The 27,516-nt window shown below is 60.4% G+C and overlaps 2 protein-coding genes across 3 annotated transcripts in view; one reads left to right on the top strand and one right to left on the bottom strand.

Moving 5' to 3' along the window:
* The window catches only part of PTPN23 (protein tyrosine phosphatase non-receptor type 23), a 38,564-nt gene extending 22,000 nt beyond the window's left edge, over nucleotides 1-16,564 (top strand). Inside the window, exons 9-25 of one of the 2 annotated variants that reach the window (XM_032799596.2) lie at nucleotides 77-124; nucleotides 1,000-1,056; nucleotides 1,838-1,896; nucleotides 2,373-2,452; nucleotides 2,835-2,949; nucleotides 3,538-3,603; nucleotides 4,319-4,464; nucleotides 4,971-5,279; nucleotides 6,363-6,517; nucleotides 6,974-7,125; nucleotides 7,737-7,916; nucleotides 8,472-10,806; nucleotides 12,279-12,460; nucleotides 12,854-12,958; nucleotides 13,497-13,635; nucleotides 13,801-13,914; nucleotides 14,116-16,564. In XM_032799596.2, the coding sequence (XP_032655487.1) occupies nucleotides 77-124; nucleotides 1,000-1,056; nucleotides 1,838-1,896; nucleotides 2,373-2,452; nucleotides 2,835-2,949; nucleotides 3,538-3,603; nucleotides 4,319-4,464; nucleotides 4,971-5,279; nucleotides 6,363-6,517; nucleotides 6,974-7,125; nucleotides 7,737-7,916; nucleotides 8,472-10,806; nucleotides 12,279-12,460; nucleotides 12,854-12,958; nucleotides 13,497-13,635; nucleotides 13,801-13,914; nucleotides 14,116-14,661 (4,788 nt within the window). In that variant the 3' untranslated portion in view covers nucleotides 14,662-16,564. Of the gene's footprint in view, nucleotides 1-76; nucleotides 125-999; nucleotides 1,057-1,837; nucleotides 1,897-2,372; nucleotides 2,453-2,834; nucleotides 2,950-3,537; nucleotides 3,604-4,318; nucleotides 4,465-4,970; nucleotides 5,280-6,362; nucleotides 6,518-6,973; nucleotides 7,126-7,736; nucleotides 7,917-8,471; nucleotides 10,807-12,275; nucleotides 12,461-12,853; nucleotides 12,959-13,496; nucleotides 13,636-13,800; nucleotides 13,915-14,115 lie in introns of both variants that reach the window. The other variant, XM_032799595.2, reaches the window with a different exon arrangement.
* Nucleotides 16,565-18,368: 1,804 nt separating this feature from the next.
* Nucleotides 18,369-27,516, bottom strand: part of SCAP (SREBF chaperone) — a 118,966-nt gene continuing 109,818 nt past the window's right edge. Inside the window, 4 exon segments of the mRNA XM_075062137.1 lie at nucleotides 18,369-21,586; nucleotides 23,195-23,401; nucleotides 24,260-24,340; nucleotides 26,435-26,601. Of these exon segments, the coding sequence (XP_074918238.1) occupies nucleotides 21,341-21,586; nucleotides 23,195-23,401; nucleotides 24,260-24,340; nucleotides 26,435-26,601 (701 nt within the window). The 3' untranslated portion in view covers nucleotides 18,369-21,340.

The following is a 27,516-nucleotide window of genomic DNA, read 5'->3' as shown; positions in this document are numbered from 1 at the left end:
TGTATGGCTTCAGTCAGTTTCTCTTGAGCCCTTCCCTGAATGAGGACCTCTGCCATCAGCGTTTGTTTCTTTGCAGTTGCATATGGGAAAACAAGCTGAGGAGCAGCAGAAGTTTGGAGAACGAGTAAGTAAAACTATTTCTGCTTCGGGTTGGTTAACACTCCTGCAGTCCAGCTGTAAACCAAGTTCCATCTCATGTGGGCTTGACCTTTAACCCTTTGAAGAGGTTGGGCTACACTGGGGGAACTCACCTGTCCATGATACTGAGGACACGTTGAAAGCTTTGGTGTCTGTTAAACTGTAACTTGGAAGCCCCTGCCACGTGTGCACCAATCCATGGGGCAAATAGCTGATTGAACTCCTCTACTCCAGGAGAACTTGGGCACCATCTTTCTTGTTACTGTGTACGTTTCCAGCTAGGTTCGTTCTTTGGTCCTAAAACTCCTTGTGGAGTGAGCTGTCCTCCAGCAGGGGTAGAGTTAAGGCTGAAAGCTTGTATAGGCTGGAGGATGTGACTTTCCGACCCTGTTGTCAGAAGAGAATCCACACTTGCATGATTGCCATTTTCCATGTGATTCCTATTGGGTGCCGTGCAGTGCAGGCACCAAACGCAGGATGTGACACTTGTCTCCTCCTGGCAATGCCTGCTCTGGAACCTGGGCTGGAAGAACTGCAGCGTTTGATGTCAGTATCTGGATTACTGAAGTGGTTGCGTGTGGCACTGCATTTCTTGTGTACCTCCCTTCTCTAGAAAATATCCCATGGTTGTCTAATGGATAATGTACCTTAATCTGGGTTGCTTGATCATGCTCCTTCTCAGAAGGCCCCACTGTACTTAATGTCGTTGGATTATCCCAGATCTTTACACACGGTTTGCTGGCCTGTTGTCTGCATGTGCCACAGCAAGTGTGCGTGTGCGTCTGTGTGTGTACGTACTCTTGTGACTCCTTCCCAGCCCACAGAGGAGTTTGGCAGAACTTCTCTTTGCTTTCTCTGCAGGTTGTCTACTTCCAGAGCGCTCTGGATAAACTCAACGAAGCTATCAAACTGGCAAAGGTAAGCGACTTTCTTGTCCATGGTACTGGACCCATAATCTTGAGCCCACCGCCCAGCTGGTGAACTTGGCCCATTTACGGCATGTGATGCAGACAAGAAGTAGATGGCATCTCTGTTGCACAGAGGCCTGGAGAGACTGAGTGGGCTGTTGAAAAGCTCTTGGCATTGGCCTGTCTCTGCCCTCACCCAAGTCAGGAGTAAAACTCCCTTTGGGCCATGGGATGCTGGGCCATCCAGCAAACTACCAGAAGAGCTGGGTGTCCCTCTTGCCTTCGCCACTATGGCACTACCTCTTGTGCTGCACTCCTTGGGCCCCTCCCCGAATCCTGGGGTGTTGCGGCTCCACTGGCTTGGGCCAGGAGCCAGTTCACCACTGTGGCAGAAGAACGCAAGCCCCCAGTTTGACACTTGTGGCTGAGGAGTTTGGCACATAATCGACCAGCCTTGTGTTTGTGGTGCTCCGAATCCCAGTGGTCCATTGTGAATAACAAGTCAGCCTGCAGAATGCACCCGATGGCTGGCATCTGCCAGAGTCTGCAGGCAGCCTGCAGCTCTGAGCTGTTCACTGCTCTGTTCATCTCTGCTGGCTGCTCGCTCTGGAATAGGTTAGGGGGAAATGGAGTAGCAGTGAGGGTTGCCAGGCTGCTTCTGTCTTCAGGTCACGGCTTAGTTTGTGGAGGGCAGCAGGATGCAGCATTCGAAAGGGCTGCTCAGGGTGTTCATCGTCTGCAGCGATGTGGCAGAACTGGCTGTGTTAACTCGTATGTTTTTCCTCTTCTAGGGTCAGCCTGAAACAGTGCAGGAAGCCCTGCGATTCACCCTGGATGTGATTGGGGGAAAGTAAGTCTGCAGCCGGAATTGCTTATGGGACTGGAGTCTGTCTCTAGGCTCTCTGGGGTCAAACCTCTTTGCTGAATCTCTCCCCCCCTCACCCCCGCTTGCTCTGGGAAGCTCTTCTCTTTGTAGGGTCTCAGTATATAGGGCCAAGTTCACATGTGCTGCTAGTGAGTGTAGATGTGTTCTGTACAGGGTCTTCTCACGCTGTCCACACTGTAGTATCTCGGTGTCTTGAGCAGCATGTTACGTGACATAGCTAACGTCTGTCACACATGCTTCATCCTCTCCCCAGAAGGAACTGGGTGGAGTTGTACCCAGTGACTGGCAGGTGAAGATAGCAGATAGTGTCCTCTGGGTGACAGGAAAACACCACTCTTGAGGCTCCTGTCCATCTAACCCAGCAAGCTCACTCCTTGGGTCCCAGCCGGGTCCCCTTTCCCTCTCCCCCCCACCTGAATTTACACTTGAATTGTTTGTAGGTACAATTCAGCCAAGAAGGACAATGACTTCATCTACCACGAAGCTGTCCCTGCGCTGGACACCCTGCAGTCAGTGAAAGGTGAGGCAGGCCGGGCACATCCATCCAGGCTGGAGTGAGGGGGTGGTGATCAGCGAGTGGGGAAGACGCCGTTCTGAAAGGGAAGCACTGCGTGCTTTGCACAAGTATCTTGGTAAGGGGCAGCGATGAGAACACGCTGCCCCCGTAGCACAGGTGGGTTAGGTACCAGTCTCTAACCCCTTAACACCACTCACACCAGGAACTTCCTGCTCCTAGGGTCTCCATAGCACCTGCTGGACGCAAACAGCTGTTGGTTGCTTTGATCTGCATTTTGGTGGCAGGTGCAACCCAAAAAACAGCCTCGGGCATGAAGGGAAGTGCCATGCCCTTGTCTAGAATAATTCTCAGGCATCGGTGCCAGGCTGTTCTCTTCTGTACCCAGGTGCCACCCTGGTGAAGGCCCTTCCCGTGAACCCCACTGACCCAGCTGTCACGGGCCCAGATATCTTTGCCAAGCTGGTGCCAATGGCCGCCCATGAGGCATCTTCGCTGTACAGGTGAGTGGAAGGGATCTCCGTAGCAAGTACTTCCCCGGGCGTTGGCACTCAGTAATGGGAGGGTGCGGATCCTGCCTCAGGGGCCAGGAAGCTGGGGCTAGTGATTCCCTGCCAGAAATGTGGCGATCTCTCTCGAGCTGGGGCGTGTGTTGGGTGATGAGGACACATCGGGCACTTAGCACGCCGCAGGTGAATGGGAACTGCAAGAGGCTGAAAGACCTCCCCAAGCAAATCAGAACCCCCCCACCCGCTTCCTCACCAGGGGATGGGTCCCCACCACCTCTTAGTGGAGCAACCGAAACTGGATGCTCAGCTGTGCCTGCGCCTTCCCTGAAAGGGCCCTTCCAGCATCTCCGGTCCTGAGTGTTTCTCCCTCAACTCTTGCCTGCCCGTTCCTCCCAGCCCAGCTCTCCAGGAACTCCTGGGACAGGGCAGGGCTGGCATCTGGCTAGCCGTAGGGCTGCTCAGCCTGCTTCCAGAGGGGTTAAGGAAGGCTCGAATCCTGAGCAGGGTACCCGGCACAGGGCTCAGTGATTGTAAGTACCTTGGTTGGCCTGGGTGCTGAGGGCTTTCTCTTGTCTGTCCTAGTGAGGAGAAGGCCAAGCTGCTGAGAGAAGTGATGGCAAAGATCGAGGCCAAGAACGAAGTCCTGGAGTACGTGTCCACTGAGACTGCGCTAGTGCGTGAGGTTTTCCTCACTGGTGTGGACGGAGTTGGTCCCTGGCCAGTGCACACCCAACAGTGTGGGGATCCCCCATTGGATCGCTGTTCTGTGTTCCCCATGCCAGCTAGCGGGAAGGGAGCTCTGCTCCCTTCAGCCATGGCCCAATGCGAGCTCGCCTCCCCCTGACCTGATGTGGTGGAACAGCAGGTCTCCAAGGTGACCCAAGGCACTGCAGGAAGTGGGGCAGGTGATTCGGTGCTGAGCCACTGCCCTAGAGGGTACTGTGCTGCGGGAGCCCTCTGCTGGGAAGATATGGAAACCAAGGCACTGGCGAACCCCCGCCCCCCTGCCCCCGCGGTCCATTCCCAAGAGCTGGGGTATTAACTCTGCATTCAGGTCCAGTTCCAATCTGGGTTATTACATTTTGCCTCCCTGGGTTCACCCTGCGGTTTTGTTGGACTGTGTGGATCTCACCTTCCCTTCCTATCATGCTGCTTCCCAGAGGTGGCTGCATTTCCGTTCAGGCAGAGTTGACCATGGGGTGTGCGTTCTGTAAAGCCCTTTGGGATGCTTCCAGTTTCTCACTTCTGAGAACCATGGTCCTGCTTCCAAAAAACTGGCACCCATGTCTGCGGCCCGGGGTGGCGGGGCTGTGCCAGGGAAGGGTTCTCCCACTGCTCAGAGGGCTTTGCTTTTTGTCTGCAGCCAGTTCATGGACTCCATGCAGCTAGACCCCGAGACGGTGGATAACCTGGACATGTACAACCACATCCCCCCCATCCTGATGGAGAAATGCGCTGCGCTCAGCGTGCGGCCAGACACTGTAAAGAACCTGATTCAGTCCATGCAGGGTAAGAGCTGATAGCGTGTGTATGGGGGAATCCCCGATGGAGGAAAGGCCAGTGAGTCATGGCAAGGGGGTCTCCCTAGGAGCTAGAAGGGGGGCTGGGGATCTGACTCCTGGGCTCTATTCTCTGTGCCCCAGGGATAGCTCAGTGGTTTGAGCATGGGCCTGCTAAACCCAGGGTTGTGAGTTCAATCTTTGAAGGGGCCATTTAGGGATCCGGGGCAAAAATCTGTCTGGAGATTGGGCCTGCTTTGAGCAGGGGCTTGGACTAGATACCTCCTGAGGTTCCTTCCAACCCTGAGATTCTATGATTGACATGCCACTTCCCATCTCTGCCTCTGCCTCCCCTGGTATGCTGGTGAAGTTTGCTCATTTCACTGGGGGGAATGGGACTGTTCGTTGCACCCCCAGGCAGAGCTGGCTCGGTCTCCAGTCGCGCTCCGGGGCCTTGCCCAGCCTCACTGGAAACACCGCCAGTGTCCTAATGCCTCTGGTTCTCTGCCCCTCCAGTGCTTTCAGGAGTCTTCACAGACGTGGAGGCCTCTTTGAAAGAGATCAGAGACCTCCTGGATGAGGACGAGCTGCAGGACCAGAAGCTGCAGGAGCTGCTTGGCAAGCCGGGTTCTCCTCCTAGCCCTTCCCCGGGGCTGGCTGAGGTCAGCAAAGAGTGGGCCAAATACATGGAGGTGCACAAGAAGGCCAGCTTCACCAACACGGAGCTGCACAAAGCCATGAACCTGCACATCAGCAACCTGCGACTGCTGAGCGGGCCCTTGGAGCAAGTGCGGGCTGCCTTGCCCGCACCGGCCCTGACGGAAGGTGAGCGCCAGGGCCATGGCATACTGAGCCTCGCCCCTCCCCTCCCTAGGAGAGCTCTGGCTGGGTCTGAGCTGCGCCTGGCTTGCTGGCCTGCCGCTGTATGAGTCCCTCGCTGTGCCAAGGGGGCGTTAATGCCGAGATCCAAGTTATTCTCCTTCCTTGGTCTTCCCTGACTCTCGCTGCCCCCAGAAGAATGAATCTGCTCCTGCCGTGGGCCTCAAGCCAGGGCCTTGTCCCCCTCATGCTTTGGGCTCCAGCTGGGTCCCTCTGCAGTGCTCTGCTGGTTCCCAGCCTGCGGGGTCAGATGAAGAGCTAGTGATGGGGACAGAGGCTGGATCGATCAGAAGGCAGGTTGGGTCTAGATTCCAGGTGAAATTTCCAACCTACCCAGACTCCAAGCTCTGGAACGCAGACAGACACCGCCCCGCCCTCCAGCCCCCGGCTGGCTCAGAGAGACACTGAGACTTGCCTGGAGGTTCTCCCAGCGCTGCAACTCAGGCAGAGCTAAATGACTGCAGGGGCACAGTATTAACTGGGCAGTCAGCGCCGCCGAGCCTGCGGCCTGCCACATGGCTTAGATGAATGGTGACGGCAAAGCTTTGCTGCAGATCCTGGCGCGTGAGGCGCGGATCTGTGGGTGACGTGTGGAGTATAAAGGGCAGAATGCCTCCAGCTAATGTCACCCCGTCACTCTGGCTGAGCCCCCTGGATCTGCTCTCTGGGACAGAGTCAGATCTGACGCCAGCCGCTTGCTCGTCCTGTCTTGCTGCAGGGCTCGGTGAGTGAGCTGGGTTCAGTGGTGCCTCAGCATTGCCAGTTTCCTGAATTTCTGCTGGAGACTGTTCCTGGGGGGCTGTAGGAAGCAGGAGCCCCGCTTGGCTCTCAGACCCCACAGCATGTCTTGAGCAAGGGTCATACTTAGCCCTGGAGCAGGGGGCCAGGTTCCATTGGCACCCACAGGAGCTGTACCTGCCCATGCTAGGGATCGTTTCTCCCTGGGGGGTGAGCCGGGTGACCACAGTATGGAGCCTGTGGCTTGGGGAGCGCCCCCAGGTGGTGATGGCTTTCTCCTTCCTCCCGCAGATGACAAGCAGGTGCTGCAGAACTTGAAGCGGATCCTGTCCAAAGTGCAGGAGATGAAGGATCAGCGAATGTCCTTGGAGCAGCAGCTCCGTGAGATGATCCAGAAGGACGACATCACCACCTCCTTAGTGACGACCGACCGCTCCGAGATGAGGGTGAGGCCCTGGGCCGAGCGCTGAGCTGCTGCGTTGTCTGGGACTGAGCCGAGCCTATTGAGTTCCAAACAGACGTCACACGCCACCAGCTCGCTGTTACTCCCTGTCCCTGCCTGCTGGCCATGGTCACGTCCCCTTTGGAGCTGATTGAGCTCCTGGGCCATTTCTGCTGCTCTCTGCACTCTCCAGTGCGCTAGTCTATCTGGTCAGAGCTGATGGTGGCATCTGCGGTGCCCCCCCAAGTCACACCGAGGGCCTTGCTCCGCCCTGCCATGTATCATGCTTCTATTGTGGCCTCTTCCTGCCACTGTCAGTGGGAACTTCCCCTTGAACTTGCTGTCAGCCAGCTCCAGCCCTCCCCGCACTCAGCTTGTGGGGTTCCCCGCTGAGTCCCCCAGCCTAGCACTGCAGCCCGGCTCTCCCGCTAAGCCCAGCACACTCCTCTTGCCCCGACAGAAGCTCTTCGAAGAGCAGCTGAAGAAGTACGACCAGATCAAGGTGTATCTGGAGCAGAACCTGGCAGCCCAGGAGAACGTCCTGAAGGCCTTGACGGACGCCAACGTCAAGTACGCGGCGGTGCGGAAGGTCTTGGCTGAGGTGGAGCACAAGTAAGTGCGCGGGGAGCGTGGCGTTGCCTGCAGGGGGCAGTGGTGGCTGCTGTGGCAGAGTCTGCTCCCAGCATGCAGCGCTACCCCTGTGGTGCATAACATAATCCCAGCCCCCGTTCTCCGGTGGGTAATGCCCCCAGCCAGCCCGAAGCCAGCCGCTCGCTCTGTGCACACTAGCACCTCTCGGCCGGGGTGGGGTCTACGGGCCCTCGCCAGCCCCTCCACTCTTCCTTTACAGAGATCCACATCCTAGCTGGGCCTGTGGTGATTGCTGCTGACTTTGCCTCCCGTGCCCCATGGCGCTAACCCCAGGACACCCATAAGCTGCCCCCCAGCAGGCCCTAGTGTTTGAGTTTGTCTGCTTTGAGACTGGTTCAGCTGTAAACCAGAGGAGTGGTCCCCAGAGGCTGTCAGTGGAGGAGAGGAAATCCTGGGCCCCCCATGGGCTGGGTGCCTGATTGGAGTGTGCTAGATCCGTGGCTGTGGTGGGGCGCCTAGAGGCCGGTGAGCCTTGCTCTCACCCCCCCCACCCCCAACATCCCCCAGATTTCCAGGACTGCTCTGTTAATATCCCGCCCCCGCCCCCCGCATACCCTGCATTGACTCTCCAGGTGGAACACCACGCTGCAGACACTGGTGGCCTCCTACGAAGCCTACGAAGACCTGATGAAGAAGGCTCAGGAGGGGAAAGATTTCTACGCGGATCTGGAGAGCAAAGCAGCCAAGCTCCTGGAGAAGGCCCGAGCAGCCTGCCAAGCGTCTGAAGCAAGCCGGCAGCAGGTCCTGGAAAGGTAGGTCACTGCCCCACATCCACTCCACTGTGGTGGGTGGGTTCTGCTACTCCTTGCGTCTGGTTGGCCTTCTGCAGTGGTCAGCTTGTTCGCCATGTTCACGTTTCTTGGCGGGGGGCTGGGCATGCTGTGGAGCTGAGAACCCGAATGTTGGGGTGTTTTTCACACTCCCCCAAGTCCCCTGGTGTGGGAGGGTGACTAGGAGCGGTGCAGAGACCGAGTGGCACAAGAGAGCCCTTAACAGTGACCACGACAGGGCCCGGGGATGAAATCGGACTTGCAGGATAGGTGCGTCAGCCCATCCCCTAGGGCCGCAGCTGGGTGACAAGGGCACAGAATCCGCCACTGCCGCTGGCTGTCTTGGCTCTAGAGCCCAAACCCCTCTCCCCTCCCAGAGGGGAGTCCCTGCAGGAGAGGCTGGAAGTACCTTCTGCCAGCCCCTGGTACTCAGCACTTACAGCTGGGCGGATGGGTGAGGGAGCGCACACCCTCTCCGCTCAAAACACCGGCACCGCGGGGCTGGTTGGCATCATGTGCCTGCTCTTGCTTTGGCAGAGAAATGAAGAAGAAGCCACCTCCGAGGCCCACTGCTCCCAAGCCGGCCCTGCAGAAGAAGGCCTCTGAGCGGGACCTGGACCTTGCGGCCGGCCTGGATGGAGCAGACCTGCAGCAGCTGGGCTCCCTCTCTCTGGCTGACCTGCCGGAAGAGCTCCGGAGCTTGCCCCCTGACGTGCTGGCAGCGCATCTCACCAGGCTGCCTGCAGACGCCCTGTCTGCCTTCTCCATCAACCCGGCCTTCAGCAGCGGTGGCATGAGGCCCCCAGGCCAGGAGGCTTTCCCAGCTGGCGCCCAGGCAGCCAATGCTCCAATACAGCCGCAGCTGGCAGCCCAGCCTGGCGTTCCCTTTAACCCTGCTCAGTTCAGTGCTTCGGCGCCTCTGCCGGGACACTACTTCCCTGCCCGGCTGGTGACCCCCCCGCAGGGTGCCCCTGGGAGCCCTCTGCAAGGCCCCTTCCCCCCACAGACCTACAGCGGGTCCCCTGTGCTGCCATCCCAGGTGATGCAGCCCCACAGGCCTCCAAGTTCTGCCCTGTCGCCCAGCCCTCAGCTCTACCCGGCTGGCACCTTGCAGAGAGGCCCTGGGCATCCCAGCCCTGGCCCTGCCCCCATTCAGCCTGGCTATGCAGGCCCTCAGGTGCCTCCCCAGAGATCCTCCCCCCAGCATGTGCCCATGCCTGGCTCTGCTCTAGCTCCCATCACCCCCAATGCCACCTACAGGATGGGACAGCCGGTCTCCTCCTGCGGGGCTCTGCCAGGCTGCTTCCCCACAGCCATGGCCCCGCCCCAGCCTCCCCGGTTCAGTGGCCAGGCCCCAGGAGGAAGCGACGACCCTCCTCACCCCCTTGGGGTCCGCCCGGCCACCACAACCGTTGACAGCATCCAGGCGCCCATTTCCAGCTACACCGCCCCCAGGGCCATGGGTGGGCACATGCCCCCGCGGCTCACCACCCAGCCGTCAGGGCTCCCTCCTCAGGGCGGCTTCCTTGGCCCGCCTGCCCAGTTCCCCTATGCCCTAGGCAGCGTCCAGCCGTTCGGCCAGCAGCCCCCGTTCCCAGCGGGACTGCCCGCTCTGAGCTTCCCCCAGCAGCACCCACCTCAGGCCCAGCTCCAGCCGCTGCCCGTGTACCAGCCGCAGGCCCAGTTCACTGGCCAGCATTCTGGGCTGGCCCATGTTTCTCCTAGCCATGCCCAGCTGAGTACACAGCTCTACCCGCTTCCTTCCCAGGACAGTACCCCTCACTCCTTCCCTGCAGCTATGCCCCGCGGGCCTCCCCCGCTGGCTCAGAGCCTCCCAGGCCCTATGGTGGCCCCGGCTCAGCAGCTCCACCCTCACCCCTCGCTTGCTGGCCTGCAGCCCATGCCAGCCGGCTCCTCCGCCCAAGTGGTCTCTGCGATGCCCTATTGTCCTGCCCCTTCTGCCTGCCATCCGGGGCCACCTACGAACCAGCTGCCGCCTGGCTCTGCTGTGCCACTGGCTGGTCCCCAGCCCCCCGCTTCGAGTCAGTCCGGCCCTCACCATGTCCCGCCTTCCCCCAGTCCCGCTCTGAGCCAGATGCCAGGCAGTGTTATCGTCCCGGGTCCTGTCATCCCTTCACCGGCGCCATCCCCCCAGCCATCCCTGGCTATCCAGCCTCCAGCCATCTTGCCTTCCTCAGTGCCCGGCGCCCCTGCCCTGCCACAGCGACCTCCCCCATCGCTCACTCCCGGCACAGCCCCACTGGCACAGGGCCCTGCCGAGCTCCAGTGCCACCGGCAAAGCTCTTCCACAGATGATCTGCTTTCTTCAAGCCCTGAGAGCCAGCATGGGGGCTCCAAGACGGCGGTGAACCAGCCGCTGCTGCAGCCCACCAAGGCAGATGCCAAGGAGGGGCAGAAACCCAAGGCGGTTCAGCTGATCGAGAACGACCCATACGAGAAGCCGGAGCACATCATGAGGCTGCTCTCCGAACTGGATCGGTTCCGGGGTGTGGTGGCCAATCTGGAGAGGCCCGTCCCCAGGAGCGTCCCCGAGCTGGACGGAATCTGGAAGGAGCTCCAGGATGCCCAGGAGAGGGATGCCCGGCAGCTGTCCATCGCCATCGCCCGCTGCTACTCCATGAAAAACCGTCACCAGGACATCATGCCCTACGACAAGAACCGCATCATTCTGCAGTCGGGCAAGGACGACTACATCAATGCCAGCAAGATAGAGGACCTGTCCTCCTACTGCCCCACCATCATCGCCACCCAGGCCCCGCTGGTGGGGACAGCCTCCGACTTCTGGCTGATGATCTACGAGCAGAAAGTCTCCCTCATAGTCATGCTGGTCTCGGAGCAGGAAATAGAGAAGGTAGGATCTCCAGGAGCTCCTCAGGGCAGGACTTCCTCACCCGGCAGCTTCCATGAGGGAGGTGGTAAAGTGGACGGTGATCAGGAGTTCTCCATGCCTACCGAGGGTGGGGCAAGAAGGAGCCGGCTCGTGGAAAGGGAGCTGTAGGCTGGGTCTGAGGGAAAGGGTCGTTAAGCTCTGGATCAGGCTTCCCAGGGAGGTGGTGGGTCCCCAGCATTGACCAGGTTGAACAAACCCCTGTCAGGGATGGTCCAGATGTACCTAGCCCTGCCTCAGCATGGTGTTGTGGGCTTCTCGAGGTCCTTCTGGCCAGCAAAGCCAAGCGAGATGGGGATGGTCTCACTCGAAAGCTGAGCTCCTGGCCAGTTCTGGCTGGGTGTTGGCAGGAAGCCTGCTGGTGGGCCCTCTGTGTTGTCTTGAAGGTAACGACGACAATGCCAGCAGGGGCTTGACTGGTCCCAGGAAGGGAGATTTGAGGCTGTGGAGAACCCCCCAGGTTGAGGGGTGGCAGATGTTGCCTGTGTGTCAGTGTTTAGGAGACAGGGCTGGGTTGCTGAGCCCTCACAGGGCTGTACCATCCAGCTATGGGGGGTGGTAACATACACCTGGCATCTTCCATCCAGGATAGTGTGTGTCGGGATAATGGCACCTGGCCCTGAAATGCAGCCAACTCTGGGTGGAACAACCCACAGCATCATTACACTAGCCTTAGGCCAGGAGGTGAAGGATACTGTCTGTCTGTGACTGCGTGGCAGGGGAGTTTGGGACGGCAGCTGGTGACAACTGAGAGGGGAACTTGGCCAAGGCCCCCAGGCTGCCAGGTCTTCTGTGCAATTTGTTGGTTTATCCCCCTGAGCCTGCAGCAGGATGGCCCTGGCACTGTGTTCTGGGCTGGGGTAGGGGGGTCCTGGTGGCTCTGGGCTGAGGGGGGGCAATGGTGGTCTGGACTGCAGACTGGGGGGGAGCCCTGGTGGCTCTGGCCCGACGTTATTGTTCTGGTACTGGGGGCATTGGTTGGTCTGGGAGGGGGGGGAGTGTGGGGAAGAGGCAGTGGTCGGTTGGGCTGCAGCTTGGGGGCCCTGGCCGCCTGGCCCTGGCGTTATGTTCTGGACTGGGCGGGGGCCAGTGCGTGGTCTGGGGGGCGGCCTGTGCTGGGAGAGGGGCAGTGGTGGGTTGGGCTGCAGGCTGGGAGGGCCTGTTTTTATGTTCTGGGCTGGCGGGCACTGTGCTGGCCTGGCGGGGCGGTTGGTGGTCTTGGGCTGTGGGGGCCCCCAGTGGCTCTGGCCATGGCGTACATTCTGGGCTTGGAGGGGGCTGTGCTGGGGAGGGGGGCGGTGGTGGGGATTGGGCTGCAGGCAAGGGGGGCCCTGGTGTTATGTTCTGGGGCTGGGGGGGTGGGCGGCAGTGGTGGGCTGGGCTGGGGGCCAGGGCTCCACTCCTTGCGCTGAGCCCGGTCTCTCGCCCCACAGCAGAAGGTGGTGCGGTACTTCCCGCAGGAGCGGGGCCAGCCCATGGTGCAGGGCCCCATCACCTTGCTCCTCACCAGCCTGAAGGTGGCCCCGACGCACGTGGAGAGGATGATCACCCTCCAGTTCCGCGACCAGAGCCTGAAGCGCACCGTCATCCACCTGCAATTCACAGCCTGGCCTGAGCTGTACGTGCTGCGGGGCGGGGGGCGAGGCCCTGGGGGCTCCTGGTACACTTGTGTCAATTAGATCAGGACTTCCCACTCCTGGGGGCTGGGCTGCAGGCGCTGCTCTGGGGCAGAGCTTCTGTTCCCTCCCAGCTGGTGCCCCCCCCAGGGCCCTGTGGGGTGGCATGGAGAGAGATCTCACTAGTGGCACTGTAGACCCTACCAGGCCCCTGGGGGCAGGGGAGGGGGGAATCAGACCCTGTCCCACTGGAGGAGCGTGGCACCTCCCTCAAGCACCCAGCTCATGGGATGGGGGTAGAAACCCTCCCCCGCAAGGCTTGGCAGGCCAGGTTCTGGCTCTGGGCATGGCAGGTCCTTGCCCATTCGCCAGCAGCTCCTCCATTCCTCCCGCAGGGGCCTGCCCGACAGCAAGGGGAACCTGCTGCGGTTCATCCAGGAAGTACACGGGCACTACCTGCACCAGCGCCCCCTGCATACCCCCATCGTGGTGCACTGCAGGTAAGGCAGCGCTGCCGGGGCCAGGCTCGCTGCTCGGCCTCAGCTAGGGAGCGCGGCGCCGCAGCCGCTTGGGCCCCGGCCCTCCCATGGCTGGGTTCGCTGCCCGGCCTCAGCTAGAGAGCGGCGGCGCCCCAGCCGCTTGGGCCCGGGCCCTGGCCCTCCCATGGCCGGGTTCGCTGCTCGGCCCCAGCCAGGGAGCGTGGCGCCACAGCCGTCTGGGCCCCAGCTCTGCCGTGGCATGTGGGCAGGGCGGGCATTCTGCCCGTTTGGAGCAGACCTCCCTCGAGGCCAGCAGGAGCCCAGGGCCGAAAGCCAGCGTGTTGCTGGGACGCTGCAGGCTGGCTCTTTCCCCAGGAGTTCCCAAGCCAGACTGCAGCCCTGCGCTGCGTGGCAGAGGATTCTCTGGCCCTTGGGGAGAAGGGGCACTCTACCCACAATGCAGTGCTGTGGAAGGGGGCTGCGGGCTTCCTGCTCCCGCTCACCCAGCTTTGGCAGGGTTCCTCAGTGATGCCCCCTGGGCGCTGTCTCTTCCCACCAGCTCTGGGGTGGGGCGCACCGGTGCCTTCTGCCTGATGTACGCAGCAATGCAGGAGGTGGAGGCCGGGAACAGCATCCCTGACCTGGCCCAGCTGGTGAAGAGGATGCGGCAGCAGAGGAAGCAGATGCTGCAGGAGAAGGTAATGCGCTGGGGGTGGAGGTGGGGGCCCAGGCACCTGGCTCAGCAGTGCCGTGATGCCCTGTGAGTGGCACAGTGTTTGTTTGGCTCTGGCCGCTCCTGGCACCTGGGCGTGTCCTTCGTGAGCTTTGGGCTCAAGGGATCTCGCTGGCTGCTTCTCTTCCAGCTGCACCTCAAGTTCTGCTATGAAGCTGTCCTCAAGCACGCCGAGCAGGTGCTGCAGAGACACGGGGTCACCACGCAGGCTTCCAGCAAGCCCCCCAGCAATGCTGCCCAGAAGGTGGGTCCCGGCCTTGGGTAGGGTGGGGCTCTGGAGACGTGTTCTGCTTGGCTCCCAGGCCCCTTTGGCCAGAACCTGGCAGCTCCAGGCCTTGTGGCTGATCCATGCTGACTGGAGCAGGGGAGTCTAGTGTCCAGGTGGGGGGTGGGCTGGGCCTGTCTGAGGGAGGGGGCCTGGGCTGACCTCTGGCTTCTCTTTCAGCTGTACTTGCATCAGGACCCGCAGGACCTAGTGCTGGGTGGGGACATACCCATCAGCTCCATCCAGGCCACCATTGCCAAGCTGAGCATCAAGCCCCCTGGGGGCAGCCCAGAGCCTCCCCCAAACTGGCAGCTGCCCGAGCCAGCAGCAGTGCCCGAAGCCGCAAGCCCAGGGGCAGTTCCTGCAGCACCTGCCAGCGTTGCCCAGCCCAGCCTGACAGAGCAAGTGCCCCCCACCAGTGCCGAGCTGCCCCCCGCCTCCAGCATGCCTGTGCCGCCTCCCGAAGCCGAGAGCAGCAACTGTGTGGAGGAGAGACCCAGCAGGGAGCCTTCAGCCACAAGCCTGGCTCCCTCCTCTTCCTCGCTGGAGCTCCTGGCATCACTGACCCCTGAGGCCTTCTCCTTGGACAGCTCCCTGAGGGGCAAGCCGCGGATGAACAAGCAGAGCTTCCTGCAGCCCCAGAATGGGGAGGGGCTGCGGGGGCCAAGGCCCAGCGACGACCCCCTCAGCATGCTGGACCCGCTGTGGACACTCAATAAAACCTGAGCCTGGGGGCCTGGCCCAGCTCAGCTCTGGGGACATGGGCACGCACAGCCCCTCCCTGGCCATGCCAGAACACCCCTTCTGCTGCCCCCACGGCCCCTGGGGTGTTGGACCACAGCCTCTGTCCCTGCTCAGCCCTGGGCTGCAGGGAGAGGTGAGAAATGCACACACAGCACTACAGGCCGGCACCCCACTTGGCGCCTGGGCCCCCTGGCAGCTAGCCCGGGGTGCCCCCCAAGGCATGGAGAGCCACCGTTCCCTTGCTGCCAGGGCCACTGCGTGTCCCAGAGCACCTCCTGTGGGAGGCCTGGCCTTGGTGCAGCAGAGGAGGCTCCTGTCCCTTCTGGCGTAGCTGGCCCGACTGCAGCTCCTGCCTGGGGCCAGGAGCCAGCCCTGCAGTGCCCCCTGCTCTCCCATTCACAGACCCCCAGGGGCTGGAGCACTGATCCACGCTGCGCCCTGGCTGCTCTCCAGGCAGGACCCCTGGGCTCGGACACATCGCTGAGGGACACTGGTCGAGAACCCCCCGCTGGGACCCAAGGGTCCTGGCCCAGCCCTGGCAGGGAGGGCGAGTGATAGGGGGTGTCCCAGCCAGGCGAGGGATGTCCAGCTCCCTGCCCCTCCTGGTGTCCAACTGCCCTTCCCGCTTGCTCTGGCGCTGGGCAGGAGCTGGGCTGTGGGGGCGCCTCTGTCTCCTACCTTCTGCCTCTGTGGTGCCCCCTGGGCTGCGCAGCGTGTACTGCAGGTTCCCCCACCCTGCTGCTGGGACTGGGTTCCACCCTGGAGGGCTGTCTCCTGCTGTGGGCAGGGGTTTGGGCCTGGTGCGCTCAGCCCAGGTAACCTGCAGGTTTAATGCCGCAGGCTGTCCCAGTGTAGCCCCAGCCAGGGCCTGCACCTTGCATGGCCCAAACCCTGCTCAGCAGGGCCCCATGTTCCATGCAGCTCGGTTTGCTGACAGCAGGGCTGGGGAGGGTGAAAATCGGAGCTGTGGGTATGTGGGGAACTGCTATGTGCGGTGGTGGGGTGTCGGCGCATGTGGCAGTAAATCAGTGATGGGTCATTCCTGGTGTCTGAAATAGCTTTGATTCTCTGCATCTTGCCCCAAGCTCTGCCACTGGGCGCGAGGTTTTCTTGCCGAGGTGCTTGCTAACCAGCTCAGGCTGGAAGCCCCTGAGCTGAGTAGGGGCACAGAGCCTGCATGGAAGTGGGCTCAGTGTCCACCCCCTGGGGCTGTCTTACAGCACCTGCTGCTGTCTCCGGGGGCAGGCACCATCCAGCTGCTGGGATCTCAGCTGGGGGGGCGGTAAATCCTGGTGCTGCTAGGTTGGGTTCTCCTGTGCATATCTTATAGGAAGGTGCTAGAAGATGGATGCTCCTGGGAAGGACCCCAGGGGGACAGCCAGGCGGCAGGAGGTGCCCAGGGAGCTGGGCTTGTTCTGTGTTAAGCTATGGGCTGGCTGGAACTGGCAGAAGCAGGAGACCTGGGAATGGTGCCCATTACAGCAGGGGGATGGGACCTCAAGTGCTTAGGTCATTAGTTCCCACCTGCTGGGGCTCTTGGGTGCATCTCATACTGTACAGTGCCCCCCCCCCACAGGCCCCCTAACGCCTTCCGTAGCGTCCACAGGCCCCCCCACGCCCAGCTTCCGTGCTGGGTCCTGCTGCTCGTGCCTCCGGCAGCCTGAGCTGGGCAGTGCAGGTTGACCTCAGAACCAAGCGGCGCTGGGCAGAAATGGCCATGGTGCACAGCCCTGGAACATGACTGCCGGTGCCCCTTGGAGCTCTCGGTCCCTCTGCATTTGTACAAATGTAACGTTGTCTGTCCCCAGGTTCTGATCTGAATCTGTAATTAGAACTGACTTTTCCAGCTCTTTGCTACTTCAATAAATGGACAATTTGCTCTGGAGCTGCAGTGGGACTTGTGGACCTGAATTAAATGGCCTGGCTGTGGAACAGAACCCATCCTCCCCCTTTCCTGCAGGCCTACCTGCCAGGGATTTTCTAAGTCAGGTAGGCCTGGAGCCTCAGCTCACCTCCAACTGCTTCCTCCAGGGACGTGGCAGGGAGCTGGTGGCTTTCATAAGTACCAACTCACCAGAGCCCAGTTGCAGACAGAGGGTGGTGATGTGCAAGGTGGTATGGCTGGAGGAATGTGTGCAGCGCTGGCTGTCATGGGTCTCCCAGAGCTGCAGGGCTTAGGGGACTGGAATCACAGGGCCTTTTTCCAGCTTGTGCCTCAGGGCAGATACTTAGATCCCCAGTTGCCCGAATGTGAGGTAAGTAGGTAAGGCATGTGGTTGAGGTGCACCAGAACCATCCAGTTCACACTCTGCAGGGCCTTCAGGGTGTGGCTAAAGAGCAGGGTTGCCCAAGGAGCTGTGTCTGGGGACCAGGTCTGGGGCCCTGCATTCAGCAAGAGCTGGAAAGGGGCCAGTGAGGTGGCAAAACTTGCAACAGATATAAAATTATTCAAGCTAAAGTCAAAAGCTGTTGCCAGTATTACAAAGAACTGGGATGTGTCTGGGTGACAAAAATGGCAGCTGAAAGTCAATGCGTCTCTATGCAAAGTACTGCAGATGGGCACCTGTAATCCCCATGACAGTTGTAACAGAGGGCTTCTAAGAAGCTGTTACTACTCAAGAAAAGGCTGGTGGTGGAAAGCAGCTGTTTAGGAGCCAGTGGGAGGCAAACAGCTGGCAATGGGGAATGAGTGACTAAGGCCAGACAATGTACTACCCTAATATGACCCTCTGGTTTTGCCCACACTGAATCCTGGGTGCAGAGCTGGTCACAGCTCAGAAATCTACACTAGAATTCAATGCAGGGCAAGAAAACTAACTAGGTGCCTGGACTAGCTTCTGCAGAGGGTGAGATTAGAGAAACTGGGTTTGGGTAGCTTCTAGACACGCCAACAGGACAGAGAGCTGTACAATGACTGGGGTGGAGAAAGTGTTTTCTATTCCTTCACATAGCTCAAGAATGGGGAGGAGGGTCCCCCAATGACATTCACAGGCAGCAGGTTTAAACAGAAGCGCATCATGCAACAGGCAGGCAACCTGTAGAACTCCTTGCCAGGGGACAGTGCATAGGCCAAAATGATGCTAATGTTTAAGAAAGAATGAGCTGGCCATGGAGGCTAGGTCTAGTGACCGCTGTCAACAAGGGTCGGGGATCCAACCCCATATGCTGGGTATCCTAAGGTTCTGCCTGCCAGAAGTAGCTGGTCCATTAGGCTGCCCCGGGATGGCTGTTCTCATGAGTAAAAGCCTGCATCAAAAGGCAGCCCATGGGTTTTGCTAACCAAACGAGCTGATGTGTGGGGTGAGGGGCCTGGGACTAGTCAGCTGGGAGATGCCTTCACAGCATGGGGCCAGGAGCAGCACAAGACAAGGTGCTCAGCCAGCATCCCAGGCCCTCAGCAGTGCTGGCGGGGTGTGACACAGCCTGTGCAAGCGCAGTAACTCATGGGCCCACTGCACTGAAGATTCCCTGCATGTTGGGCTGCCTCTGGTGTGGGCTGGCGCCTCAGCACTCAGAGCCAATCTTTGGGGGTGGGGGTAAAGGTCAGCCAGCCCCTGTGCATGCTGGCAGGGCTGCAGCTTTGCATTTCACCCATGGGACAGCAGGAAGTGCTGCACTGTGTTTCCCGTTGACACGTTGCAGAAGCTGGTGCTGTCAGCCAGCTGTCCCGAGCAGGTGGAGCTGCTGGGTTTCAGTTAGTTTGGTTTAATGTGTGTTTGTACAGGTTATAAAACACAATCTGGTACAAAAAAAGCTTCCACTGTACAGTACAAAGAGTACAGCAGGGCTAAGGCCACCCAAGGCAGGACAGACACAGCCAGGACATCAGCAAGCGAGCACACGGCCCACGGGCTCAGGAGCAGGAAACCCCTACACACACACACACCCCACACCCCACCCCAAGCTGCTTGCAGCAGTGGCTGAACTTTCAGGGGCCAGCCTGCTCCTATACGGCAGGTCCCACCAGAGCCACGGCTTTGTGTGGGCCCTCAGCTCACCTGCCCCACTGCTGAGTCGAGGGGGAGGTTAGGGCTCAGCTGCACTCGGCCTCTGGGCTCATAAGGGCTGGGCCATACAGTAGGTCTCTACAGGCACAGCATTACATCACACACAAACAGGTGTTTGAGCAACACACCCTGCTGTCAAACATGTAGAGCGAAATAAACCCTTTGGGCTCCTCGCCTGTAGGGCTCCCCCCAGCTACTGACCAATGGCCTCAAAGGCCCGGCCGCATGGCTAGCCAAGCCAGGCTCCTCCGCCTCCTGTTCCCTTCGCAAAGTGGTCATGTGCTGTGGTCACCACAGGCCAGGCCTTCTCCAGAGCAGACACTAAACTGGCGAGCAAGCCAGGAGGCGGCCCTGGGGAACCCCTGTCACACCTCCCAGTGCTGGTAGTGAGGACAGACATGCGGCCTGGCCCCCTGCATGCAGCTCTGTGGCTTGGGAAGGTGCCTTCTCCCATTCCCAGGGAAACCACCTCGGGTGCTGGAGGCGCCTGGATACATGCCCAAAGCAGGCTCAGGCTCCCTGGGGCTGGGGTTTGTGCTGAGCAGAGGTGGTGACTGTATCTGCTGTGGGGAGGAGACCCCTCCAGCTTATGCCATAGGCTCATTTAGTCAATGACATGATCAGGCCAGAGCTGGGCTCCCAGAACCCCGGGTCCCATGGCTCTTTGGGTCAGGAGACTGCCCGGACAGCAGTAACGGAAAAGCCCTGCTTGGTCCCATGGCACGTGCTGGCTGCTGGGCCTGCAGCCATGCTTGCGGTGACATCACCCCGGAGAGGGCTTCACAGCCCATCTGGTGTCTGGACGGAGGGGCCCTGCCCATGGGGGTCAGGAACGCTCAATGGCTGGCCCCCAAGGAGGGGGGCGATGGTACAGCCACCCTCCTCCAGAGACCAACAAAGTCAACCACTTACTGGGGCAAGGGGGGTGTCCAAGAGCTCAGGAAAGCCGCTCCAGTTCCCAGCCTCTGCATACATGTCCTGGCCCTATGCACGCTCCTTTATTGTGCAGCAGCCAGAGTTCAGCTGCCCCCTGGATCTGCTCTGGGCTGTCCTGGAGTCAGGTTCCTGGTGCCCCAGAGCAGCACGGAGCTGTCAGCATTTGCTGCAGTTGGGACAGTGCTGACCATGGGCTGCAGGTTGCCCCCTGGCTCACCCACCGTAATAAATAAATATATACAGCATAGCAATAAATAGGGCAGGTGATGTGGGTGTACAGGGCTCTCCAGGACAGAGCCCAGCACGCCCTTCTCGTTCCGAGGCAGGGAGACTGAGCCCAGGGGTCATGGCGGGGGGGTCGGTCAGCTTCCGCTTTCGCCCGCTGCTCATCTCCCCTCACCAAGCAGCCGCCAGCGCTTCCCCGCCCCCACCCCCTTTCTGTGACCGGGTATGTGGAAGAGGTGGTTAATGGTGCCTGCTTGAGCTACACCAGCCAGTGAATTAACATCCCCCCCCCCAGCCCTCCACGCTGTCACAGCCCAAGCCAGGTGAACAGGGGATCCCCCTGGGCCAGGGAGCCCCTGACCACAGCTGGGGGCTCTGGCCCCAGCCCCCCTCCCTGGGCAGGGCCCGCACCTGCAGGCAGCGCTGGGGAGCACAGGGGTGGTGGGCATTGAATGCCATCTAGGACACAAGAGGGGGCTGAGGCCCCATCCCCTCTAGGGTCTAAGCTGCCCTTATTCACTGCAGGAAAGGCCCCCTGGCCACGGGCAGGATTTCATTTGAACCAGGGCCCGCCTCAGGGGGAGACACTGTAAGGTACCCGGCCCCTGCCCTGTGGGACCCAGGCCTGGCACCCATGTCTGTACCGTACCTTGCACACCTAGCAATGCCGGCACGGGCTCCCTCTCCCCGCACTGAAGGGCCCCATGGCTACCCTGGGCAGTGCCCTCCGAAGCACTGGGCCACATTCTCCAGGCGATCCAGTCTCCAAGAGGCAGGGCCGGGTTTGCCTGCTTCACAGCTGCAGAAACGGGCCTGGAGCTCTCCCTGGGACATGATGCTGGAGCCAGCCAGCCAAGCCTTGGCATTGCGACACAGCAAGGGCCAGGCTCCCCATGCCTGCAAACAGACCCACTAGGCCCACCACCGCCCCGCCCCAACCCCAAGCCTCCTCCCCCAGCTTCTAGCAGGGTGTTTTTTTTCTTCCCCCTCTATCGGTCCCTGCCCCATGGGCACTGGGCCCCCCTGCTCCCCAAGCCCACAGCATGGCACCGACCAGGCTCTGTTAAGCCCCATCCCACTGACTGCTCCTCAATTTTCTGGCCACCTGCTGTGCAGCCCAACCCGGGATGTGCCAGGGCCGCTGGCACTCAGCTGGAGCAGACGCATTCCCGGACTGCAGATCCATGACCTGGGTCCCGTCCCCACTGAGCTCAGCCGCAGCCCCAAGGGAGGAACTGACCTGTGGAGCAAGAGCAGGGTGGGGGGGTGCCTGGGAGGGGGGCAGAGGCAGAGCAGGGCTCAGCCCAACCCAGGCAGCTGCAGGGGGAGCACCTGAGATCCAAGGAGCTGGGGAGGAGGAGGAGGAGGAGGAAGGGAGGGAGAATCAGGGGCTCTCCTGGGAACCCCTGTGGAGCTCCTGCCCTGTCCTCCTATCCCAGGCACTGTCCAATCAGAACTCAGATATGGTGGCCCCAGGGCCCAGCTCCGCCCCCTCAGTCCAGTTTTTCCAGCACCGAGGGCACGTAGACCAGGCTGAGCTCGCTGCCGAAGTTGCAGACGATGGCCGCGTTCTCCAGCACCAGGATCTGCCGGGCCGGCTGCGACTCATTGCTCTTCCCCAAGTAGACGGTCTGCAGCAGGTCACCGTAGCCTATGTCCCAGAAGGAGACGCAGCCCTGGCCTCCCGTCACCAGCAGGTTATCAGAGATCACCCCCAGGCTGGCCCCGCACCCCAGGTCCTGCGCCAGGAACAGAGGGGAAGAGCGTCAGAGACAGCGCCTGCCAGTCAGGCAGCCCGCAGCCCTGCATCATGGCCCTCCACAGGCAGGGAAAGGTGCTGGACTGAGCCTTGGGGCCATGGCTACAGGACAGGCCCAGCCATCCCCATCAGCGCATCCCCCTGTGCCAGCGCGGCCACCCCCAGGGCTGAATGTCCACGTGCTCATGGCCTCTTGGCTGCCAATGCCGGGCACACAGCAGAGACCACAGGGCAGTGGGGGAGCTGAGATAGCCTGGCCTGAGACCCGGGCTCAGCTTTCTGCTCTGCCGGCCTCCCCATGGGGCCTCAAGCAAGTCCCTTGGTCCAGCTCCACGAGGTTGATTCCAGTCTGTTCATCCTAGTCTGCTCTCAGCTCCCCTCTGCCCGATGGGGGGAACCGCTCTGCCCTGCCCCTCGGTGGGGGGCGAGGCTCCGACATTACAGTAACAGGGGCCCAGAGCAGGAGTGCTGCCAGCTTTTTGGCCGCCCTAGGTGGCAGAAGGTCCCGCCCCCAAAATGCCACCGATGACCGGGGTGGCCAAAGATCTCACCGCTGCAGTCGCTGCCCCCGAAATGTTAGTGCCCTAGGCAACCGCCTAGGTGGCCTAATGGGTTGCGCTGGCCCTGGCCCAGAGAGGTGTGTGGGATCGGGGGCTCCCAAACCTTTCCATGCCGGGCTCACCCCTGGCAGGGCAGCCCTGGGGCAGTGACACCAACTCAAACTGTTCTTGTGGGGAGAGATTTTTCAGCTCTGCTTCCCCCGGTCCACATCTGGCCCTGCTTCCCATCCCCCCCGGCCCCCATCCGGCCCTGCTCTACCCGCATCCCTGCTTCCTGCCCTGTCCACATCCAGCCCTTGTCCAACCACATCCCTGCTCCCTGCCCTGTCCATATCCAGCCCTGCCCCCTCATCCCACATCTGGCCCTGCTTCCCTCCCCATCCCACATCCAGCCCTGCTCCCCTCCTCCCCCTCCCTTCCCTGCCCCTCCATCCCACATCCAGCCCTGCTCCCCTCCTCCCCCTCCCTTCCCTGCTCCCCCATCCCATATCCCCCTGCATTCCTGCTGCGCACCCAGTCCCACCTCTGGCCCTGCTCCCCCACCCCGGAGGTGTCCCTGAGAGGAGTTGCTGTGGCAGCCCAGAGCTCACAGATGCTCCGACAGTAGAACAAACTCCCTGTCCCTGCGCCACAGCTCCCTGCCAGGCTGGGGGTGGGGAACGACTCATTTCAGCACCAGGAGCCCTGGGAGGGTCCAGGCTCTCCCAGCCGACTACACACAGCTCCACTCCCTGCCTCAGGACAGGTCCATAAACAGCCTCCTGCCCGGCCCACGTGGCTCCCCGCCTCCCACACCCCACTGACTGAGCGGGGGCAGTGAGGGTCTGAGCCGGGCTAGGCCGGCGCAGCTGGCCTGGACACCCCCAGGTCCTGTCAGAGCTTGCACAGCCTCTGCCCTTGGAACAAGGAAGCCCCCGCCAGCGATCTGACATGAAACTAACCCCCCCCAGCAGACACGCGTCCCACAACGCTCCCCATGGATCAGGGGTGTCGGCACCTCCTGGCCCCCACCTGGGCCCTGCACCTGCCTGCTGGATGGAATAGAGTTTGATCCCGGAGCTTCGGTCCCAGATGCTGATCACGTCATCCAAGCCACTGCTGATCACGCAGGAGGTCGTGCAGGTCAGCGAGGTGATGTCCCCGCGGTGGGCATGCATATGACTGACCCTGCTTCCTGTCAGCACGTCCCAAAGGCAGATGGCGCCATCCTGGCCCCCGCTCGCTAGCCCCATCGCCTGCAAGGACACGGGCCAAGTGACCCCTGGGGCGGCCCTCCCCAGCGTCCGTCCCCTGGCACTGCAGGGGGCACTGCAGCACGGCTCCCTCAGTCCTACCCAGGACAATGGGGTTCCCATCCAGGCACCTCCCAGTGCTCAGAGCAACACCCTCCCCTAAGTTTTAAAGAGCCATGGTCTCTGTGGCTAGGCCTGTAAGCGGCAAGGCTGGCCTCTGGCACCTTCCCCTTACTGCCTACGGGTCAGAGAGGAGGACCAGGCAGCAGAGGGAGGCAGAGGGGCCCAGTTTGTAACTGGGGGGTTGCAAAGCCAGGTTTGCAGCAAGCCACTGTGCCAGGCCTCCACCACACAACTCCTGCCCAGATGGGCTGCAGAGGGCCAGGCGCGGTGGCCGGTCTGTGCCCATCCCCACACACGGCAGCCCAGGGGGTGCTCCCAGGGGCAGTACTTCTCACAGCGGCGTACCAAAGGCAGCACTAGGCCAACCTCCTCCTTGATGTGACTCTGTCAATGTCAGTGCCACTGCTTTCGTTAGCGTCACACCGGGGATTCGGCCCTCATCTAGGACCCCCTCAGAGCTGTGCCCCCATCACACCTGCCAGCCTGGGCACTCGGGGCCACGCCAGCTCCCAAACAGGTAGAGGAAACAACCCAGAAAGTGCCACCTGTAGGAACAGGGATCCCTGGCCTGAAGCAAGCAGTGCTCTGGCTGGAAGGGCGAGCACGACCCTCCTCATCTCCTAGCGCATCGGCTGGGTACCTGCCATAATGTAGCATGAGGGGAGGCCCCGAACCCTGCCCATGCCCTGAGCTCTCCGGCTCGGCAGACAGCACTGGTCTCCCTGTTCAGGGCTGTACCTGGTCTATGTACACAGCTGTGATTGCTCCTGAGTGACCCTGCAGTGTAAACAAGCAGCAGGAATCTTCCAGCCGATACACCTGCAAGGGAGTGAGAACACAGCCTGAGGCAGCGAGCTCTGAACCGCCCACCCCGCTAGAGCAGCAGGGCTCTCGTCTTTAACCCCCTTGCGTTTGACTTACTCCCTTGGGGATAGAGAATAAGATGGAGAATATCTTATTGCCCTTACATAAATCAATGGTAGGCCCACATCTCGAATACTGTGTACAGATGTGGTCTCCTCATCTCAAAAAAGATATACTGGCATTAGAAAAGGTTCAGAGAAGGGCAACTAAAATGATTAGGGGTTTGGAGAGGGTCTCATACGAGGAAAGATTAAAGAGGCTAGGCCTCTTCAGCTTGGAAAAGAGGAGACTAAGGGGGGATATGATAGAGTATATAAAAATATAGTGATGCTGAAAGTGGATAAGGATAAGTTATTACTTACCCATATACAAAAACTAGGGATCAACCAAATGAAATCATATGGCAGCGGTTAAAACAATATAAAAAGAGTTCTTCTTCATCCAGAGCGCACGAGTCAACCTGTGAGACTCCTTGCCTGAAGGCAGGTTGTGAAGGCTGACTTAGTAACAGCAGTTACAAGAGAACTGATAATTCAATGGAGTAAGTCATTAATGGCTATTAGCCAGGATGGGTAAGGAATGGTCCCCAGCCTCTGTTTGTCAGAGGGTGGAGATGGATGGCAGGAGAGAGATCGCTTGATCATTGCCTGTTAAGTTCACTCCCTCTGGGGCATCTGGCACTGGCCACTGTCGGTAGACAGGATACTGGTCTAGACAGACCTTTGGTCCGACCCAGTACACTGTTCTTATGTTCTTAGTGCACTAGTGTCTAGTAGAGGGCCCTCCAGAGCCCAGGGCCTGGCAGTGATGTCATCCCCGCGTCCCCCCCTCGCCCTCAGTGACCCCCAAGGGCAGAGTGTTCTCTGCTGGCCACAGGGGAGGCCAGAGGCAGTGCCGCGGCTGGCAGCTCTCATGGCCCAGGCCACATTTCTAGACAGATGCAGCAGGAGCCATGACCCAGGGGGTCAGCAAGGAGCTCTGGCCTGCAAATCCCCCTGGACCAGGGCCACGTGCAGAGGGGCAACATCAGCATCTGCCCGCAGAATCTGGAGGGCAGTGGATTGACCTCATTCTACCAAGCCAACCTCATCCGTGCCCTGCCCGCACATGGACACACCCCGTACACGAGTACTCCGCTCCGCACACGGACACACCCCGTACACCTGTACTCCGTGTGTGGAGTGGACATACCCCATACACTTGTACTCCGCTCTGCACATGGGCACACCCCGTACACCTGTACTCTGCTCCGTACACAGACACGCCCCGTACACCTGTACTCCGCTCTGCACATGGACACACCCTGTACACATGTACTCTGCTCTGCATACAGACATGCCTCATACACGTGTACTCCGCTCCACATACAGACATGCCCCGTACACCTTTACTCCGCTCTGCACACATACATGCCCCATACACCTGTACTCCGCTCTGCACACGGACATGCCCCGTACACGAGTACTCTGCTCCACATACAGACACGCCCCGTACACCTTTACTCCGCTCTGCACACATACATGCCCCATACACCTGTACTCCGCTCTGCACAGACACGCCCCATACACGAGTACTCTGCTCCACATACAGACACACCCCGTACACCTTTACTCCCCTCCGCACACATACGTGCCCCATACACCTGTACACCTCTCCGCACATGAACACAACCTGTACACAAATACTTCCCTCTGCACAGAAACATCCCATACATGTGTACGCTGCTTTGCACATGGACACGCCCCATACACATGTACTTCACTCTGCACAGAAACGCCTCGAACATGCGTACGGCCCTCTGCACACGGACACGCCCCATACGCATGTACTCTGCTCTGCACACAAATACGCCCCGTACACGTGAACTCTGCTCTGCATATGGACACGCCCCCACGCGTACTCCTCTCCACACACGCATGCCTACCAACCCCTCAGCCCCATGACAGATGCTCATGTGCTAGCAGCACTGCCCTGTAGTAGCAGCCTGCTCATACCCTCCCCATCGGCCCATGGCCCTACTGGGAAGACTCGTGGCAGGGGAGCACTTACTTTCAGAGTGTGGTCCTGGCTGCCTGTCACCAGCCGCCCAGCCGCAGCTTTCAGTGCCGTGATTGGCTTCTGATGGGCACAGGGCACCGTGTGGGTCAGCTGGCACACGATGAGGTCATTGCTGCTGCACACAGGGGAGGATGGGATGCTGCTCCTGCTAGGGGTTCCTGGGGAGTGCACACACAGTGGGGGCAGTGGGCACTGCAGCCTTCCACACACGGGCAAGCATGCCCAAGAGTGGCTGCGGAGGGTGGGTGCCCCAGTTTTGGAGGCCCAACCTGAGACGCCTGGGGTCTGATTTTCAGCACAGCTGGGCACCCATTGGTCCAACTGAACCTGCAGTGCTCAGCACCTCGGAAAGGTAGGCCTAGAGATCTCCAGGTGGGCCCCCAAATCAGTGGCCACTTCTGAGTAAATCTGTTGCTGGAGACCAGTGCCCTGGGATTACCCAGGAGGCAGGTCCAGTGCAAGCAGCACCACCAGCTTCTCTGCCCCTGTCCCTGCCTTTGCGGGAAGGAAAGGCTGTGCCCACGGCCTGTTCAGATCTTCACCTCTCTGCATGGACTGTGCTACAGCTCAGAGTCCATCCATCCTCCCACAGCTCCCCTCCCCACCAGCCCACTCCCAAGTGGAGGGAACCATCATGCACTGGAAGGGACTGGGCTGGCTCATCATCCCAGAGCAGTGGCACCTCCAGTCTCCAGCTGAGATCAGGGCCCTTGAACAAACTCCCAGGGTCGGTCAGACCCTGGCCTAGGGTGATCAGACGTCCCAATAAAATCGGGACTGTCCTCATATCGAGCCGTATGTCCCAAGTCCCGACCAAAGCACGGTCGGGACACCATTTGTCCTGATCTTTTGTTTCAGGCCTGGCGGCTTGTTTTTATTTATTTGTTTTGGGGGTTTTTCCTGCTTAGGCGGTGATGAGAGGCAGACGGAGCGCCTTTTCAATCATTACACTCACCCAGCACATCCGTGTCTTCGGCAGGCGGGTCCTTCAGTCGCTGACGGTCTTCGGGGGCATTTCGGCAGCGGGTACGTCTGTCTTTGGTGGCAAGATTTATTACCCACCGCCGAAATGC

Source organism: Chelonoidis abingdonii, chromosome 2 (genome assembly GCF_003597395.2).
Source record: "Chelonoidis abingdonii isolate Lonesome George chromosome 2, CheloAbing_2.0, whole genome shotgun sequence".
Lineage (NCBI taxonomy): Eukaryota > Metazoa > Chordata > Testudines > Testudinidae > Chelonoidis > Chelonoidis abingdonii.
Note: the sequence above shows the minus strand (reverse complement) of the source record. Positions and strands in the feature narration are given on the sequence as shown.